The 19,482-nt window shown below is 34.5% G+C and overlaps 2 protein-coding genes and 1 non-coding gene across 4 annotated transcripts in view; 1 reads left to right on the forward strand and 2 right to left on the reverse strand.

The window, feature by feature from the left end:
• LOC111518159 (arrestin homolog) overlaps positions 1-8,376 on the forward strand; it is a 472,237-nt gene extending 463,861 nt beyond the window's left edge. For both annotated transcript variants that reach the window (XM_074172905.1, XM_074172906.1), the window contains one exon: positions 5,659-8,376. The gene's annotated coding sequence lies outside the window, so the exon portion shown is untranslated. The remainder of the gene's footprint in view (positions 1-5,658) is intronic.
• LOC111516748 (14 kDa phosphohistidine phosphatase) overlaps positions 1-19,482 on the reverse strand; it is a 188,490-nt gene that overhangs the window by 161,435 nt on the left and 7,573 nt on the right. The window contains exon 2 of the mRNA XM_074172907.1: positions 11,186-11,372. Coding sequence (XP_074029008.1) covers positions 11,186-11,369 — 184 coding nt within the window. The 5' untranslated portion in view covers positions 11,370-11,372. The remainder of the gene's footprint in view (positions 1-11,185; positions 11,373-19,482) is intronic.
• Positions 17,257-17,360, reverse strand: LOC141481548 (U6 spliceosomal RNA). Its single transcript, XR_012465029.1, has one exon. It is a non-coding gene; the product is annotated as a U6 spliceosomal RNA (small nuclear RNA).

Below are 19,482 nucleotides of genomic sequence, written 5' to 3' on the forward strand. Positions count from 1 at the left end.
GCACCTTCAATTCGAGTAATTTTCGGACGGTGATTTGTGAAAGGTGCAGACGGGCTTTGTCGTGGAGCAGGATCGGAGCTCTTCTATAGACCAACTCGGACTGGTGCCGACACAATTTTTGGGGCACCCACTTCTGACCTTTCCATTACATTTTAAACCATCAAAAAACGCATGGGAGCTGACGCCCAGTTCTTCCGCTATGTGGAATTACTGTAGGTCCACTACTTCAGGGTTCTCTTCGAAGATTAAATCTTAGGAAAAAAATTTCGCGAACCATCGTCGAAGAGTGTGTTCATTGACACTATACAGTGTGTCCGCAAAGTATGAGATAAATTCGATATTTCCAAAACCAAATGACGTTTTACAAAAACCTGAAACACGTCTATTTTGTTTTTTAATATTCTACATTTTACAACAAAATTTCATTATATAGGGTGATGTGATGACGTCATCGGTAATTTTTGTAAATGCAACACCCTGTAGTTGGTGTTAGATAATCCGTAACGAGCTGATTCCGAAAAGGTATGATACTTGGGGTCTAACGGACAGAATTTGAAAGATGTGTGCTTAGAAAATAAATTTTATTGATATCTATTAAAAGTAGAAATTAATTAATTATTTTATATTTTTTTCTAATGATTAATTTAACAATGGGAAAGTAATCCAGTAATAAATACATGACTTTATTTTAAATTTTCAAACTGTAGTCCTTGCTGTAGTTGATAGTAACCGTGCTAACAAGTATTTTTAATAATTTCAAAAACTAGGCGGCTCGGCGGCATTATTTCGATTGACGTTCAGTAACTGTTAAATAGGACAGTAGTTGTTGTATTAATTCATGAATTTTCTGTAGTATTGCTTCGAATTAATTTGTAGTAGTGATGAATTTAAGTGTAAAGCAAGGAATTGAAATACTTATGATGATTGGCTATGGAGACAGATCGCGAACTCAGATGGAAGTGTGTAATTTATTTAATGAAATATATCCAGAAAGACGCATAACCCAGTCAGCAGTAAGTAAGATTAAGATGGAAAAGAAATTTCGAGAAACTGGTACAGTTGAAAATGCACGCAAATCAGGTCGTCCTTCTGTAAATAATGATACAAAACCAGTTATCGCCCGAAGACGATTGTGGATACCAACAATCGAAAGGTCGTGATATAACTTGGTTTGGAATCTTTTGATTTTTATTCCTATTTTTAATTTTTTGTTAATAATCATTTTTAATTTTCAGCTTTTATTAAGATTTCAATTTTCTGTTTTTTGGTTGTTGTTTGGTTTTATGTTATTTCTTTGTAATTTCAGTTTTTCTGTTCAAATAAAATTGTTATTTTCGGTTATTCTTTTTAATATTTTTTCAGTAATTTCAAATCGATTTATATTATATTAGACAATGGAAGTCCGAACTGATGAAATAGACCACGGAACATTGTCAACCACCTTCAAACAAACGACAAAACTAGATGTTCTACTTGCTTTTCGTAAGGTTAGTCGTGATTTCGATGTCAGTAAAACAACTGTACACAAAATACTGAAATTGGTAAAATGGCATCCCTTTACAATCGAACTTCAATAGCAATTAAACGAGGATGATTCAGATAGAAGAATAGAATTTTGTGAAGCTATGATGAATAACTGTCATCGAGACCGTCTCCTCGTAAAAAATATAATTTTTTCTGATGAAGCCACTTTAACATTAAATGGTGGGGTCAATTGTCAGAATTGTAGTTACTGGGCCAAAGAAAACCCCCACTGGATGCGTGAGCATCATACCAATACCCGCAAATGGTAAATGTATGGGCTGGCATTGTAAGAAACAGGATCATCGGACCCTACTTTTTCGATGGTACTTTAGACGGGCCAACATACCTTCAGTTTTTAAGGGGATATCTTGTACCTACTTTAATTAATTCATTCCCCAGTAGAAATAATCCTGGAAGTTTTGATGAAAGTTTATGGTTTCAGCAGGATGGTGCGCCTCCACATTATGCTGCAAATGTTGAATGCCCAGCGAGGTCCCCAGACTTAAATCCGATGGATTACTTTATGTGGGGTCATCCGAAGAATTTTGTTATAAAACGAAACCAGCAAATATTCAAGAATTAAAAGTGAGAATTCGAACAGAAATGAACAATATTTCTCAAAAAACCATAAACAAGGTTCAACAAGACTTTATTTCAACGTATAGGTTACTGTCAAATACAGCAAGGACTACAGTTCGAACATTTAAAATAAAGTAATGTATTTATTACTGGATTACTTTCCTATTGTTAAATTAATCATTAGAAAAAAATATAAAATAAATAATAAATTTCAACTTTTATTAGATATCAATAAGATTTATTTTCTAAGCGCACATCTTTCAAATTCTGTCCATTAGACCCCAGTATAATACCTTTTCGGAATCAGTTCGTTACCGATTATCTAAAACTGACACCAAATACAGGGTGTTGCATTTAAAAAATTACCGATGACGTCATCACATTAATATGGATCACCCTGTATAAAGAAATTTTGTTGTAAAATATAAAATATTAAAATTAAAAATCGATGTGTTTCATAATTTTGTAAAACTACCTTTGGTTTTAGAAATATCTAATTTATTTCATACTTTGCGGACACACTGTATATGCCAAATACCGAGTGAATTTTTCGGGCTGTTTCGGCAGTGTTTTGTTTCAATTTGAATTCGTGGAGGAAAAATGTTCGAAAATCGCTAAATGATATCTCATAGTTATGAGTTGAAAAGGGGCAAAAAATTAAAATTTATGAAGCATCAATGTATAGAGAACACATTTTTTTCATCAATCGGTATATACTACTACACAGTAGAATACATATTGATTGAGATATGAAGCTACAAAAAACACAAATCTTTTGAAACATTCTGATATTTATACAGCACTTTCAAAAACGCCTACTTTGGGGTCTATTCCAACTGAGGCGTTTATGAAAGTGGTATTTTCAATATGGGACACTATCTATTATTAGTAAAAAAATTGTTCTTTAATAAAACTCTTCATTAAAACAAAAAAAATTATACAATTACAATTATATTCAATATTCAATAATTCAAAACTGAAAACTACCTGAAAAACAAGTATAATAGCAATACCATCCATTACAGCTGATTAAGGGAAAAACAGATTTTAAACAGATTTAAACAGTTTTTTTAAAACAGCAGAACAACATAAAAAAGATCGAAAGAATCTGGCCTGATGGAGGATAAATATCTAAGCTAACAGTGAAATTGTCTACTTCTTGGCAAAATTGTGATAAACTTAAGTTCACAAGATTTGGTTCACATTAATGCATAGAAATTACTTTCAGTTTCAACAAACTGAAATAAAAAGCCTTCCCGAAACAAGTACTTTCACATAAACATTGAATTACGTTGAAGTACTTTCAAAACAATTAGTGTCATATGAATATTGAATTATACGAAAATAAATTTCTTCTATTCATATTGTATTCCAAACATTCGTTATGTGATGGAATCTCATAGGAACGCTACTCCATGTAACATACCATGGAAGAGTAACGATGGCGGACTTCGAAAATTCGGAATGAAACACTTGCCCCATCAGCGCTTTTCTGAATAACATTACAAGATGAAGCACTCAGTTCACTCAGAAGTAGAAAGTCAAAAAGCTTCTTTAATCAAAAATGGACCCCTCTTGAAAAGTACTGGTATACCCCTTTCGATGGAAAAATGTTCGAATAGAACGAAAACACAGTTTTTCATACTGATTGTATGTAGCCTTACTAAAATCTCAGGAACTGTAGAACTTTTATAAATGCGAATGTATTTAATCGGATCCGATCAAAACTTGGCTAAATATAAGCAATTGAGAATTTAAAACGTTGGGAATTCCAAAAAATTTTCTATTCTCTAAATTCACATCTATAGCACGAATGTTCACAAATAACGAGTAAAATGTACCTAGAATTTTCTTCGCTTTTTTATTTTTTCACTCCAAAATAGCTACCAAAAAATATGTTACATGTTAAACAACTTTGAGAATATTCAAGATATCAATTTGCAATCAATATCTTCTTATAGCTAGCAAAAATACACATTTGAAAAAATGTTTCAGTCATATCAGGAGTCCAGATATATTTTTCTAGTGAAATAAGAATTCCATGAGATTATTTGAAAAATAAAAAATGATTTTCAAACGATAAACATGAATATTACTGGAGTTTTATCCCAACAGCAAACCGTTATTTACAACACCTCGACACGTGTTTCAAACACCAAGTGATCATCTTCAAGAGGAAGATTAAACTTCAATCTTTCTCTTGAAGATGATCATTTGGTGATTGAAACATGTAATATTCATTACTACATAAAAGGTTCCAAACAGTGCATCACAAGATAAATATGAGCGTTGAACTTTTTGGAGCGCTGTGAAGCCAGGGAGTGCTCAAGAGTGCAGAAATCAGCTCAGAGCTGAAAAAATATTTCAAAATCGCGGCGCGCAAAAAAGTTCCATATCTTAGTCAATTTTAATCCAATACTGATGATAAATATTTTTCTGTACATTTTTTTGCGAGTAAAGATCATTAAAAGACATTCATTCCAGCTCTGAAGATGTGAATCTGGCGAGCGGAAAAATATTTGAAATTTCCACCATTTTGAGTTTTCACTTATATCTGGCGAAGTTTTATTTGGAATCAGATTTCAAAATCCGGCAAAACGGCCATCTCAAGTTCTACAATCTCTGAAATTTTGGTAAGGCTACCTGAAAGAAACCCAACAACATTTAAAAACTGTTTTTTTCGTTATTTCCGAACAAGTTTTTCAGTACCCAAAATGAAAACTATTTAAACAAGTTATTTATAACGATTTTTCCACCTCATAGGTTAAATACTGCTATGAATTCATTTTAGTTTTGTATAGCACTCATCATTTTGAGGTTCAACTCAGTACACCTCGAACTTCACTGATCAAGAACTCTTTCATTTGAAAAACTGCGTTCATGTGGAATAAACTTCCTGAGAACGTTTTTCCAAATGGATTTAATCTCCAGCGATTCAAATCGAAAGTGAATCACTACTTTTGTTTGGAGATGTTTCGTAGTGCATTTCATTGGTTTGGACTTCCATTGTCTGATATGATATAATTTGATTTGAAATCCCTGAAAGATTCTATAAAAAATTAAAAATATAAGCTGAAAGATAACAATTATATTAAGCAAAAAAAAAATTACAATGTAATGAAATACAAGCAACAATCAAAACCTCAAAAAATTGAACTATTAACACGAGATGAATATTAAAAATTATTACCAAGAAATGAAAATCAAAAATTAAAAGATTCCAAGCCAAGTTACTTCACGACGTTTCAAATGTTAGTATCCACAACCGTCTTCGGGTGATCACCCGAAGCACTTTTTTTGCCTAATATAATTGTCATTTTTCAGCTAATCTTTTTAATTTTTTATAGATTCTTTCAGGGATTTCAAATCAATTTACATATATCATATTAGACAATGGAAGTCCAATCCAATGAAATGAATCACTACTTTCGCACAGGCATCGCTCTTAGAGCGCCTTGGGGATTTTCCTGTAGTGCTTGTGTTTTATACTTAAAAAATTTATGAGTATACGAGTATATATTATTGAATTATTCTCTTCACTCATTTTGTTTTCAGGTCATAGTAGAAATAAACAAAGAACCCAGAGGCGAACTTAATGTGGAGCAATGTGAAATTCAACAAGAAAAAGACCAACCTAGAAAGCTTGGGATCAAGCCTCAACTAGAAATGTTCGATGAAATCATGACTGTTAATAGAGTTGATACTTCTGAAGAAATTACGAAACGGGAGGAATGTGTCAACGGACTACCAATGGAAGAAAAAGAATGTAAACACAAGGGATTCAGCCTACAGCGCGCATGGTGTTGCTTGAGAAAGAGGAGTACTTCATAACATTAACGAAACTGTTAGTAATTAAATATTATTTAGGATATTAAATAAACATCATAGCTGACTGCAGAACTTACAAGTGGGGTCTCTGGGTGGTAGCCTGCTATCAATACAGATGATCTGGTGAGATAAAATTATTTAGAGATTTATAGTTTTTTTCAAGCAGTTAATATTGATGTCAATAATTCAACATCACCATATCTATGTCTTCAGAAAAATTTCATCATGATCCCTAACCTAAACTCATTGTTTGGATCACACAGTCCGTTCAATACATTTTTTAACAGAATATGTCAACATCAACTACAATTGCTGATATTTCCTTCCGAAGAATGTGATTTATTCAAGTCTCCATGCTACACTAAATAAGGAAAATAGGTGGTAACTATAACCACCAACAAGGTGTAAGTCTAACCCATAATTGATAAGGAATAATTTTATCACATATATCACCAGAAAGTGTGCGATGCATGTTTCGCCAACTTAGTTAATACTATCAAGATGCGACTCCAGTTGTTTAGGTGAAAGTGAATCCCAACTTATTTCTAATTTATAGTTCGAATAGGCAAAAATATATAACATATACTTCATATATGGGACAGTGCTGTTCGAATTTCTAACTGGTGGGCCGTGGTCGAAAGGAACCTGAAGTACCAAACATTTGCAACTGCAGCAGACATCATCAATGGTATGTGCGGTAACTGCGAAGACGAAGGTTATATATCGAAGTCTCAGAGACTGACTAGCTGACGAGCTACGTGTTCACTTGTATTTATAATTTCCGTGGGGATGGTGGGGGAGGTCCATTATAGTGCAAAGAATCGAACGTGCTCTACATCCTAGAAAAATAAATACTCCAACTTGTGGTATCCACAATCTTTTTGCCTTGCATAAACAAAGTCACGGATCGCGTTGGAAAACTGTTTGAAAGTCACAACATTAAGACGATTTACAAGCCAACTAATCAACTACGCACTACTATCAGATCGACTAAAGACACAAGAGGGGGCCTCTGTGTAGCTGCCGCCTCAAGCAACCGGAGAAATCCGTAATTGCAGAACATGTAGAAACAGACCACGTAATTAATTACAAAAAAAAAATCTGTCCTGTCTAATCCAACGCATTACTGCGCACGTCATTATAGGGCGAACATTGAAAGCTATTCAATATGCCAAAAATTTCAACAGAAAACAAGATGGTATACGGATCAACAAAACGTCGTTTGCAGTACTCAAGAAGGCTAGAAACGTGGACGAATCAGAACAACCTAATAAAAGTGCGGACCAATCAGAACGACCCAACGAAAGTGCGGACCAATCAGAAGAGAGCATTTGCATGGACAACCTGACATCGCACCCTCCACCATCGCACTCTCTTGTATTGTAGATACGAGTGAACACGTAGCTCACCAGTCAGTCGTCGCTGAGACTTCGAAGTATGTCAACGCACATACCACCGATGATGCTTGCCGCAGTAACGGCTTTAGATTCCATTCGATCATGGCCTACTAGCCCGGATTGTTTTAATTGAAATATAAAATTTTGTAAAACCTTCAAATCACCGAACCAAAATTATTCAGTCTATCGTGTAATTATGATTCTGTGTGATTTTCAACTTAATTTTTGACGTGAGAAAAAATTTGTACCATATCTACTAACACGTATTTATTAAATAAATACACCCATCTTGGAATCATGGACTCAAGGAAGTTGTGACAACTTATGGAGCTGGGAAGTGGAAAATAATTTCTTGATGATTTATTATTTGAATATAAGATATATATAACGTCTATTGCGAAAACTTTAGAAACTGGAAAATACTCGCCAAAACTGATAAATAGAATCATTTGGTACCTTCGAGGTGGAGAAGAAAATGGAATTGAATAAATTCAACTTGTACTATGTGATGATTAATTTCAAATAGTTGATGGATAAATCAAATAACTCGACAATGATCAAAATGTCCATACTGGGTAACACACTGAGTATGAAGCAATCCTTTTCGTAGTGAAACATGCAGAAAGTACAATTTGTGACTCTCCATCTCAATTGATATACTTATGTTAGCGTAGTTCATATAATATCGAATCAATATTTTTGTAGCACCAATTCCAATAAAGATATATAACGTTGGGAACATATCAGATATAAATGTATGGTTCCAATATATATTTTAACAATACGAAGCACCTTTAATTTCTTATTGTAATGTATATCACCCGTTAATGTACTGATGTATTCAAATTTGAAGATGACTGAAATTTGTATATAGAATAAAAATCATTTGTAAGTTGTGAGTACATGAAATCTAAAGAAATTCCCTAGATTTTATGCCTAGTAGTATGAATACAGTAAGTCTAGAATAGAAATTAACCTAAGGCCTTTGTAAATACTTTTGTAATATGTCTATTATTCGCTTAATTATATAAATGAAAAGAAAATACGATGGCAGTGTTTTTATTTTAAACTAGTTGTTGCCCGGGACTTCATTGCCTGGACTTTCAGATTTTGTAAAAGCAAGTTCTCATGTAGGTATTTGCCTACTCGGTCAACTGTATATACATTGACCGACAACTGTATACGTGTCAAATGAAAAACAGAACTATTTTTCGTTTGAAAATTATGGGCAGCATCATAATGACTTTCCATAATACATTTATCTTGGGACAAGCCCAATATACAGTGCATGTCTTTAATGTCCCCCTCGCCTTTTATTTTTTGAACGGGTCAACTCAAAAAATTGAAATTTGGAATAATGAAATTAATGCATGAATACTTTATTTTGAAGTGAAATTGACAGATGAATCTCTCAAGGTGGCGACTGGGCGCCATCTGGGAAAACAATTAAATGGAAAGGGGGCTTTTGTGATACATCATTTTGAAGCTCCTGACAAATGCTTCACAACTCTAGAATATAATGTCAATATCTTCAACTACTACAAAATGGCGGATTTTTAATAATTGCCTGAATACATTGACATTTAACTACATAATATGAGGTAATAAGCTTGAGGTCAGTGCAGAAGATGCTCGAAATGGTTGCCTTGAGCTTCTTGACATATGAACAGCCTATGTGAAATCTGGCGAGCGGGCTGACCATTCTGTAGGACCTCGACGGCCAATCCAGCGAACGAGGAAAGTAGTATCCAAATAGTTTCTTACTGGTCTGGAGTAATGTGGCGGTGCTCCATCTTGTTGGAATACAATATCCATATTGAATTTATTAGGATTAGCTTCGACGATTCCAGTGATGAGAGGGTCAACAGTAGTTCCCAGCATATTCAAATACAGTTCCCCTGTTAAATTTTGATCAATAAATAGAGGTTCCATAATATGATTTCCCAATACTCCTGCCCAAACGTTAATTTTTTCTGGATATTGGGTATGTGCTACCTGGAAAACGTGAGGGTTGGTAACGGCAGTTTTGTCTCTGAACATTGCTCTGAACATTTGTCACCATTTGTCACTAAAACAAATATTGTGGAGATAGGTAGGATACCTTGCAATGGTTTCCGTCATGATTTTGCATTCTGTTCCTCGATCAGGGTTATCTTCAGTTAATTTGTGTAACATTTCAACAGTCTCCACACAGTAAAAGGAGACACGTCACAAACATTCGCGACGGAATAAGTCGACTGTTCAGGATTTACTACAATCCCACCAATTATATGCACTTGCTGTTATTCCGGACTGGACGGATGTGTTGACCATTTTAGAGATTGTTGACGTGGTACCTTTCTACTAGTAAAACCAAAAACTAAATGAGAATTTTCTAACTGAACAATGATGTTCATTGTCGTACTGACATTTTTTGTCGTTTTTATAAACAAAAAATAACTTAACAAACCTTATCGGGTTGTTCGAATTGCCACATGGTAGATGAAAAGGATTATTTATAGAAAAATTGATATTAATGTGTTTGTCTTCAGGAAATTATCAAATGTTCCGCCATTTTGTAGTAGGTGAATATATTGACTTAATATTCTAGGGTTGTGAAGTATTCGTCAGGGGCTTCAAAAAGATGTGTCACAAAACCTCCCTTTCCATTTAATGTTTTTTTCAGATGGCGCTCAGTCGCCATTTCGAAATTTTCATCTGCCAATTTCACTTCAAAATAAAGTATTCATGCATTAATTTCATTATCCGAAATTTAAATTTTTTGAGGTGACCCGTTCAAAAAATAAAAGGGGAGGGGACAGACAATTAAAGAAATGCACTGTATTTCTTGAATTTACATTTTTTTGATAATATCGAACGAGTATTTGACGGTTAACGGAATTACTATAATTGATCATACATATTGAAAATTAACATTTTAGAGTCTAAAAAAATTAATTATCAACTCATCAAGTGATATATATTTTATATAATATCCCGTTTCTTATTTAATCTCTCTGTATAATATTTCATACTGTGGACTCTGAGCATTGCTTGAGAAAATGATTTTCAAATTCTACAAAAGGAAGGTATTTGTCGCATTACTCTGTTATAAAGGTGTGTAGTCTAGGTCGTAAAAGGTAGATTGTAGATTCAAGTTCATTTTTCAAATAATGGCCGCCAGTTCTTCTCATTGCAAGCTTATATATAATTATTAACATATGAGTGATAATTGGTATCTCTAAATTAATACATTTTTTTCTTTGCATATTTTTTATATTGTCAATATTCCACAATACCAAAATATTCATCACAATTTGCATCATCACTGAGGCATAAATATGATTTAGATTGTGTAAGTTCAGAGCCGAAAATAAAGACCTGTCCTCCGGATGTATTATGGATTCGCCATTCGTCAGATTTAAAATATTCATCAAATTTCATACGTTCTCAAAAAGATGTGATATATGGTTCAGATTGTTCGTGTTTATACAACGCTGGAAATTAGGATTATTGCTCCAACAAATACGTATCATGGAAACGTCATTGTGATGCTGTCCATCATTTTCAAAATGACAATGAGACTCAAGTGTACATATTGAAATGTTTACTGAGCAGATTGCAAGCGTGATCATTGCGCCCATGCATTAGGCCTCGTTGTTTAGTTAAGGTGATATTGAATCTCATATCATATACACAAGTGAACAATTATAATAAAGCGGATAATAAAATAATTCAATATTAAAAAAATAATGATTTATGGATACATGGTATATTGCATGAACATGACAATAGTGTCTAAAAAATTCCGTCGTAATTATTTTCACAATGAAGTTATTGTTGAATGTTCTGATATAATTTTAAATTATATGACTCACCGTGGTATGGACACTCAGCATAGCCCCTCACTATCAATTTATCTTCCAACTTTCCCTCGGCATTCGGACTAGTTATTTTGATCAGGATGTACTTGAAAACACCATTTGGGTCGATATCCACATCTTTAACTTGACCAATCACAGATGATGCCATATTCCTTAGTTGCACGAACCGTTTGAGCATCAACTGCAAATTGATTTAGTTAGTAAAATCTCGGTCAATGAATAAGTCAAGTTGAAGAGGTCTGTCCATTTGAAGTTTTGATATTCTTTGAGTGAGTCGCATTGAATATTATTGCAAGTGCGGAAATGACGGTAAAAATCAAGACTTACAAGACAATTACCATATGTTCATTTCCACTTATTATTTCTTTCCATTCATCAAATGCGGTTTCAGGATCTTAACTAAGGAGAGATAATCTCCCGAATTATTTCACGAGACGTGGGATTGGAAAACAAAAATCAAAATAAAACACACAACTATAAAACTATTTGGTAGAACCCACATATTCTGTAACAACTCGTTTCCCATTATGTCTTCGTTTCAATTTGGGGACTGACCTAATTAGTTTGCTTAAATAAATATATGATATCCGACAGATAACTCAATCCTCGGATATCAAAGATAAACAAGGCTCCCCAAGCCGGTCAGTTACAAAACCAAGCTTTGACATCGACGGTCGACGAGATTCGTCTTCTGTCTTCCACTGCAGCTTTCACTGCCAAGCAACAATTTGAACATCAGAGCCCAAACACAAAGCATTTATGATTCAACATCAGACAGCGCTGTTTCGACCCGCCATAGATTTTGTCACTAGTGCTAGACTGGACCAAAAAATCATTGCTGGACTCAACTGCCCTTAAAGAACAACTCTGAGTAAATAGGGGCGATGAAAGCTCCCATTACGAAGACGCCATCTATGGGATCGACGGAGAACTCAATCCTCAGATATCAAAGATGAACAAGGCTCCCCAAGGCGGTCAGTTGCAAAACCAAGCTTCAACATCGACGGCCGACGATATTTCTCCTCTGTCTTTCACTGCAGCTTTTACTGCAAGGAAACAAGTTGAAAACCAGAGCTCAAACACAACGCAGCCTGACGAGACCTATGGTGGGTCAGTACAGCACTATTTGGGCTCTGGTTTTCAAGTTTACTTAGATTTTAATGAAAAAAAAACAGATATGTTCTAGGAGACTGCCTGTGCAGGTGGATTTAATAATTATACCACACCACCTTTGGAAGATTATGGCATCAGTCATCACCGCTTTCTCTGCTTTCTCCACATATGATCAGACGGAACTGCAGATACTAGAGTGATGTAAATCCAAATTATTTCAAAATTCATTCACATACACCTCATTTTACATCCATATTTTATTGACTGTAATCTCACCGAACAAAAATATGTTGAATCTAATTCAACTGTCAACCCCACAATCACTCAGTTAATGGAAAATTATTATAATCTACTTGAAAGTGATCTCACCTGTCTACCAAATGGATTTGCTTTCTTATTAGTCAGTGGGCTATGCTTGAAGACTGGCAGTAAACAAATCTAATGAAATGAACTTTAAACGTTCGAGCCAGTCTCGAATATACCTACACAGAACAGAAAACAACTACTCCCCTGGCTAATACCACGAAGGTAGTTGGATTATATCCGACAGGCGTCAGTGCTTGAACGTTTGAAGTTCATTTCTTTAGATTTGTTTACTGTCAGTCTTCAAGCATAGCCCACTGACTAATAAGAAAGTTTTTCTTCCTTATTCAGAGGAATCGGGCAAATTACGGATATGCAGTTGGTTAGTATCTCGTCCACTAGATGGAGTGACATTTTGTTGTTCGCTCCTACTAAGGAAGAGGAATGAAATACTCTGAAAGAATTCCAATTTTCAATTATGGAATATCATTGACTTTAGGTCGATGATGGCCACTATCTTGCACTGATGAGTGGCTAATGAGCCCGAAACCGGTCTGCAAGTGTGCCCGTTCCAAAATTGAAGGTCGACTCTTTCAGTTGTATTGCCAATTGCTTATGCAGGAAATTTTCGGTGAAGATTTCTGCACTGACGCCAGTCGGATATAATCCAACGCCCTTCGTGGTATTACCCAGCGGAGTAGTTGTTTTCTGATAGGCACCAGTCCATTCAACCTACTGTGTAGGTATATTCGAGACTGGCTTGAACGTTTAAAGTTCATTTCTTTAGATTTTTTACTGCCAGTCTTCAAGCATAGCCCACTGACTAATAAGAAAGTGTTTCTTCCTTATTCAGAGGAATCGGGCAAATTACGGATATGTAGTTGGTTAGTACCTCGTCCACTAGATGGAGAGACATTTTGTTGTTCGCTCCAACTTAGGAAGAGGAATTAAATACTCTGAAAGAATTCCGATTTTCAATTATGGAATATCATTGACTTTAGGTCGATGATGGCCACTATCTTGCACTGATGAGTAGCTAATGAGCCCGAAACCGGTGTGCAAGTGTGCCCGTTCCAAAATTGAAGGTCGACTCTTTCAGTTGTATTGTCAATTGCGTATGCAGGAAATTTTCTGTGAAGATTCCTGCACTGACGTCTGTCGGATATAATCCAACGCCCTTCTTGGTATTAGCCAGGGAAGTAGTTGTTTTCTGATAGGCGTCAGTCCATTCAACCTACTGTCTAGGTATATTCAAGACTGGCTTGTCATTTCTTTAATGAATATTTCGCAAAGAGGCTGTTTGGAAGGCGACGATCGATAAAGTGACCTACGAGATTAACTGATTCGTCATCATTAGCTTTTTTCATGTTAATATATGAAATCCATAGTGTTTTTCATTCAGTTTGGTCCAATGTAGGCAGAGAATTGTAGATGAGTGTTGTGTAGTAACTTCAGAAATGATGAGAAATATGCGTATACATTTCGAATATCGCCTATACTCTTCTATGGAATGGAATGGAATAGATTACATTTCGAACCTTTTGTATAACGTTGTACGTAACTGATTTTTCACTGAAATTTTCACATAACTTTGACGATTCTCAGTTGCATTACACAGGCTTGTTTCCAAATTAATTCCCTTTAAAATCATGTATCACAAAGAGAGTAGTCGTAGTGACGATTCTGTTATCTGTTATCCATTCTCAGATTTATAAAACAAAATTACATTACATTACAAACATTAAAAAAATTTAGATGGGACGCACTGTATCATAACATGTCCATATTTGCTGGAAAGCAGAACGATAGAGACTTAGAACTGGACTGTTTTTTAAAATACCTCAACGAGACGAAATAATCGATACAATGACACTTACAATGACAATGACATGAAAATCATCGAGAGAAAAAATGATTTAACTGAACACCCCAAAACAAACATTTTTTCCACATACCTGAACTGAAACACTTTTCCCAGCGTACATTTTTCATCAACCAAGTTATCGAAATCAGAAGAAAACATCCGAGAAAATTATTCTAAATTCATAAATCAGTTAAATTAGCAGTGTTTCTTAATGAAAAGGGTATGATAGGACTTTCGTTACTACTCTCATGTCACACTTTGCTAATTCTAGACTTTCCAAAGCATCCAAAAATATAATATATGCCAATCTAAACAAGTTCATGGGTAATGTTCCTCTAACTGCAGCCGTTCTTCAAAAAGTTTTCTTTTGGTTTCCGAAATCGGATAAACTGATCTCCAAAACTGCTTATTCACTTCAACAAGTGTTCGCAAAGCATGAGAACATAATGAAAATGCGGTTTTGGCCGTTTATTGTGTTTTTCAAAAACCACTATTTTTTTCCAAAAATTATCCATTTCATTTTATGTATATTAATTAGTGCTACAGAAGGAAATTATTTTGAAGTCTACAGGGTGGCTCAAAGATGTGACCTATCAAAGTTGTGGTTTTTTATGGATCACCCTATATTTCGTTACACTTTTGAATAGGTCAGTAAAAAAAATATAATTTCATATAAGGTACTAGGTACCTAACTATAACCGTTCTCGAATTATTTATTTATTTATGAAAATGCTAGGTACAATTGGAAACCTAACAATTAACATTAAAATGTATAGAAATTGTCGTTTCGAATTCTGACCAAGCATAAAGAGGTTTTGGGCTATTAATTTCAATAAAACCCGTTTATCAATAGTACACAGAATGTTAAGAAATCATTGCCACTTTTTTATAATTTCAGACAAAGATAACTTTGTTATTTAAAATAAAATACCCAGTATATTTTTGGTATGAACAATATGAAATTCAATTATCTTTCATTTCATTTTGGGGTTCCCCATACCTAACCTAATTTTTTTCAGATATTGGCTTTTTCAAATAGTAGTTCTTATTTGAATGCATTCTTTGAATCAAGATACCGTTGAGCGTTGAAAAGACGCTTACTCAACTTGTTGAAAAAATTCTTATTAACAGTTACTGTGTTTTACGTTACTGAAGATATTCACTGAATTATTACCGTTGAAAATGCAAACTTATATCATTCAAGAGCGGATAGATATGATTTTAGCTATTGGTGAGTGTTTCGAGTATTAATTGCCTTTTGGGGTTGAGGGTGTATGCCCAAAAATATCTAGACCGGAATCACCAAAAAAAGTTAGTTTTCAAACGATTACTACATCAATTTCATAGGACTGGAAGTTTTTGTTGTTGTCAGTCAGAATATGAATGTAAATGATAACTTCATTTTAGTGAACAGTAAATATTTTCAATGAAGTAAAGTATAACAACTGTCAATGAGAATTATGTCAGCAAATCAAATGAATGTCGTTTTAAAGCTATTTTGACTCAAAGAATGCATAGAAATAAGAACTCCTATTTGAAAAAGCCAATATCTGAAAAACTATTCAGGATAGGTATAGGAAACTTCAAAATGAAATGGAAGATAACTAAATTTTATATTCTTCAGAACAAAAAAATTAAGGTAGTTTTATTTGAAACAAAATTGTCTTTGTAAGACATTATAAAAAAGTGGCAATGATTTTTTAACATTCTGTATAATTATGAGAATAAGTTTTATTGGAATCAATAGCCCAAAACCTCTTTCATGCTTGGTCAAAATTCGAAGGAATGATTTCTATACATTTCGATATTATTTAGTTTCCAATTGTACCTAGCATTTTCATAAAAAAAAATCAATATCTCAAGAACCGTTATAGTTAGGTACATAGTACCTTATATGAAATCATATTATTTTTTCCTGACCTATTTAAAAGTGTAACGAAATACACGGTATTCCATTTAAAAAACACAACTTTTATGTCACTTGTTTAGCTACCCTTAAGACTCCAAAATAATTTCCTTCTGCAGCCTCAATCAATATACATATAATGAAATGGGGAAATTTCTGAAAAAAATTATGGTTTAGTTTACAGGAACCGTGTCGTATGGGGTACCCTAACCTGTATATAGCGCTTTCATGCGTTTTCAAATAATATTTTATATAAGCGCTTTTATGCATCAGTGGCTCATCGACAATGTCGCGTTCTCAAATTCTGTCTGTGATACAAAAACTGTTTTAAATATGTTTTCCTGTGACCAGCAGTCGCCACCTATGGCAGTGAAATCGATAGGCAGTGAAATCGATCGTCCAGTCTCGCGGTTCGAACCACCGTTTCATCTGACGGACGACTGAATAACTGGGGCAAACCCAAATCAAAATAAAAAATAGTTTCAATAAAAATATACTACATACATATCTACATTTCAGGGCCTGGAACCACTTGCCACTCTACCTGAAGGGTAGAGTGGCAAGTGGTTTTCTGACAAGCGTGCCCTCACGCCCCCGCTATAAGGAGGCAGGGGGAACGCCCCTCGCGATGTTAGCGGGTTGCCGTTCACCCAGAAATGCAGACTTCGTTAAAACGACTGAGTGACTGAGTCGTGTGCCTGCTGCCGACAAGGCTTATGCACACCATTACAAAGATTTGATGTTCAGGTCGCTGAAATGAGAATGTAGCTGTCGTTGTTGTGTTTGGGTGGATACTTCTGAATAAAGTTGAAATTTTCTAGGCCAGTTGTTTCATGAACTTACAAACGGTCATTTATATTCCGTTCATGGAAGGTGTCGAAAAATGTGGAACGTTTCACGGTTTTGCGTGTAACCTTGCGCAAAGGCCATGCTAATCTTCTCTGTATCGTTCCAATTTTAGTATAGCCACAATATAGAAGTAAACATCAGTAAGTTCACTCGCCGCCATATTTGAGTCAAGATTCACCACCTCGAATTTTATGCGCGGCCGAACTACAGCGCAACCGAGTGAATCTGAGGCGTTTACCAAGCGAGCCAAATTGAGACATGGAATATTATTATTACAGAGTGAGTCGTTATAAAGTGGTGGTTTTGTATTTGTGAAAAATTTGTGTCTAGTTTCAAAATGAACAAGTGTCGAGCTGTGGGTTGCTGTAATTTGCAGGGTGATGTCGGGATTAATTTTTTTCGATTTCCAATTGACGAAAAAAGGTATGTTTTTCTATTATTTATTATGTAAGATTGAAGTAAAGAACATATAACGAAAATCATAAAATAAATTGTTATAGACCATATGTAGTGGAGTCAATAATATGCAGACTTTTTATTATGAATTTAATTTGATGAAATTGAACTTTATGAATAGTATATGCCTCCAGTTCCACTGGAAATCCACAAAGGAAAATAATTGTTGAACCACATCAAGTTTTGATTTGTATCTGTAGGAAAACAATTACTTCCACTGAAATCTTTGCAAAACCAAAGTATCAAATATATATTCAAATAACCTTTTTTGGAGCCTACTTTCCATTTATATGTTCCAGATAATCTACTATAAATAGCAAATATGTCTTTTTTTAGATTCTGTCATCAGTGACAAAAACATTAGAATTTCATTAGATTGACACACTTCATAATTAGCAAACTAGGCAACCCAAAACTAAGAAATCTGTATTTTATATTGAAGTTTTGATTTACAACAACAAACCAATAATATAAAAAATATTTCAAAAAAACGATTCAAAACAAAATGAAATTCTGCAGATGCCTAAGTAGTCATGGCAAAAGGCATACATTCGAACTGGAAACAGCCTGTTGCATACTTTTTTACCAATTCATCCACATCAATACTGGATATAAAAAGTATTGTGATTGAAGCTGTTAGGCAATTATCAAAAATTGGATTGAGAGGTAGGGGTATCATTTCAGATTTAGGTTCTAATTTTTATAAACTTGTCAGAAAAGATCTCAAAGTGACTGTAGAGCAGCCATATTTCTTTGTTGATGAGAAAAAATATTTTACATCTGCTGAAATGTAGCAGAAACCATACAACGAACAAAAGTCATCTTGAACAACTTTACAACTTGGATAAGAAAAAGCAATATAGACTAGCACCCAAACTTACTGATTCTCATTTATTCCCAACTAACTATCAAATGATGAAGGTTAAATTAGCCAGTCAAGTTTTCAGTCATTCGGTAGCTACAGCGATGAATACCTATGCCAGTTTCAATCAGATACCATCAGCAGCAATAGGAACGGCTTAATTCATTGAAAAAATGGACGGTATGAAAGATTTCAATAAACTTTTTTTTGAACATCCAAAACAAATTGATTTTCTGAGGCACCAGTCAATCTAATAATAACACTGATGATCTTCAAACAAGACTAAAACTCTGACGGAAGTAAGAAACTCTTTCGAAGGTTCGAAATAGATGAACATTTCAATCTAGCAGACCACTATTATAATATTCATGCAGTTATTGTTCACTGTGGTTCTGGCATTGAATTTGGTCATTATTACGCCTTGGTCAAAGACGAAACACTGATTTGAGTTTAACGATAGTCGTTTCACGAAGTGTTCTGGCGAAGTACTGAAACTATTAGAGCCTCTGGAGACACCCTATATTTTGTTCTATGAAAGAGAGGACATTGGCAAATCGAGATCTTCAGATGATGTGGTGCTGCAGGTTTTTCCGGTTTTTCCTGCAGCTGAAAAAGCAAATGCGCCACTGGAATCAATGAAGTCGCCTCGGAGCGACAATTAATTTTTATTGTTAGTGTAATAACGGCCATTGCGAGAGTAACATAAAATATTATTTTATTCATTGAGATCGAGGTCGATCACCCGTTTCTTCGGTGTCGATATTTTTCCAGTTGAAAAAGCGCTGAATTACTTTATGACTGTCGAACCTTCGAGCGTCGTTGTGGTCATGTTAAAATTTACTTAGACTAAACAAATAAATGTATTGCATCCTGCCGATGATCATACACTTGGGAAGGTTGAAAAAACGCTGATATGAGGTTTTTGTGGATAGCGTAGC

The sequence above is a fragment of the Leptinotarsa decemlineata genome, unplaced genomic scaffold (assembly GCF_025532065.1).
Source record: "Leptinotarsa decemlineata unplaced genomic scaffold, Ldec_3_MD MMD2_tig00000199_RagTag_RagTag, whole genome shotgun sequence".
NCBI lineage: Eukaryota > Metazoa > Arthropoda > Insecta > Coleoptera > Chrysomelidae > Leptinotarsa > Leptinotarsa decemlineata.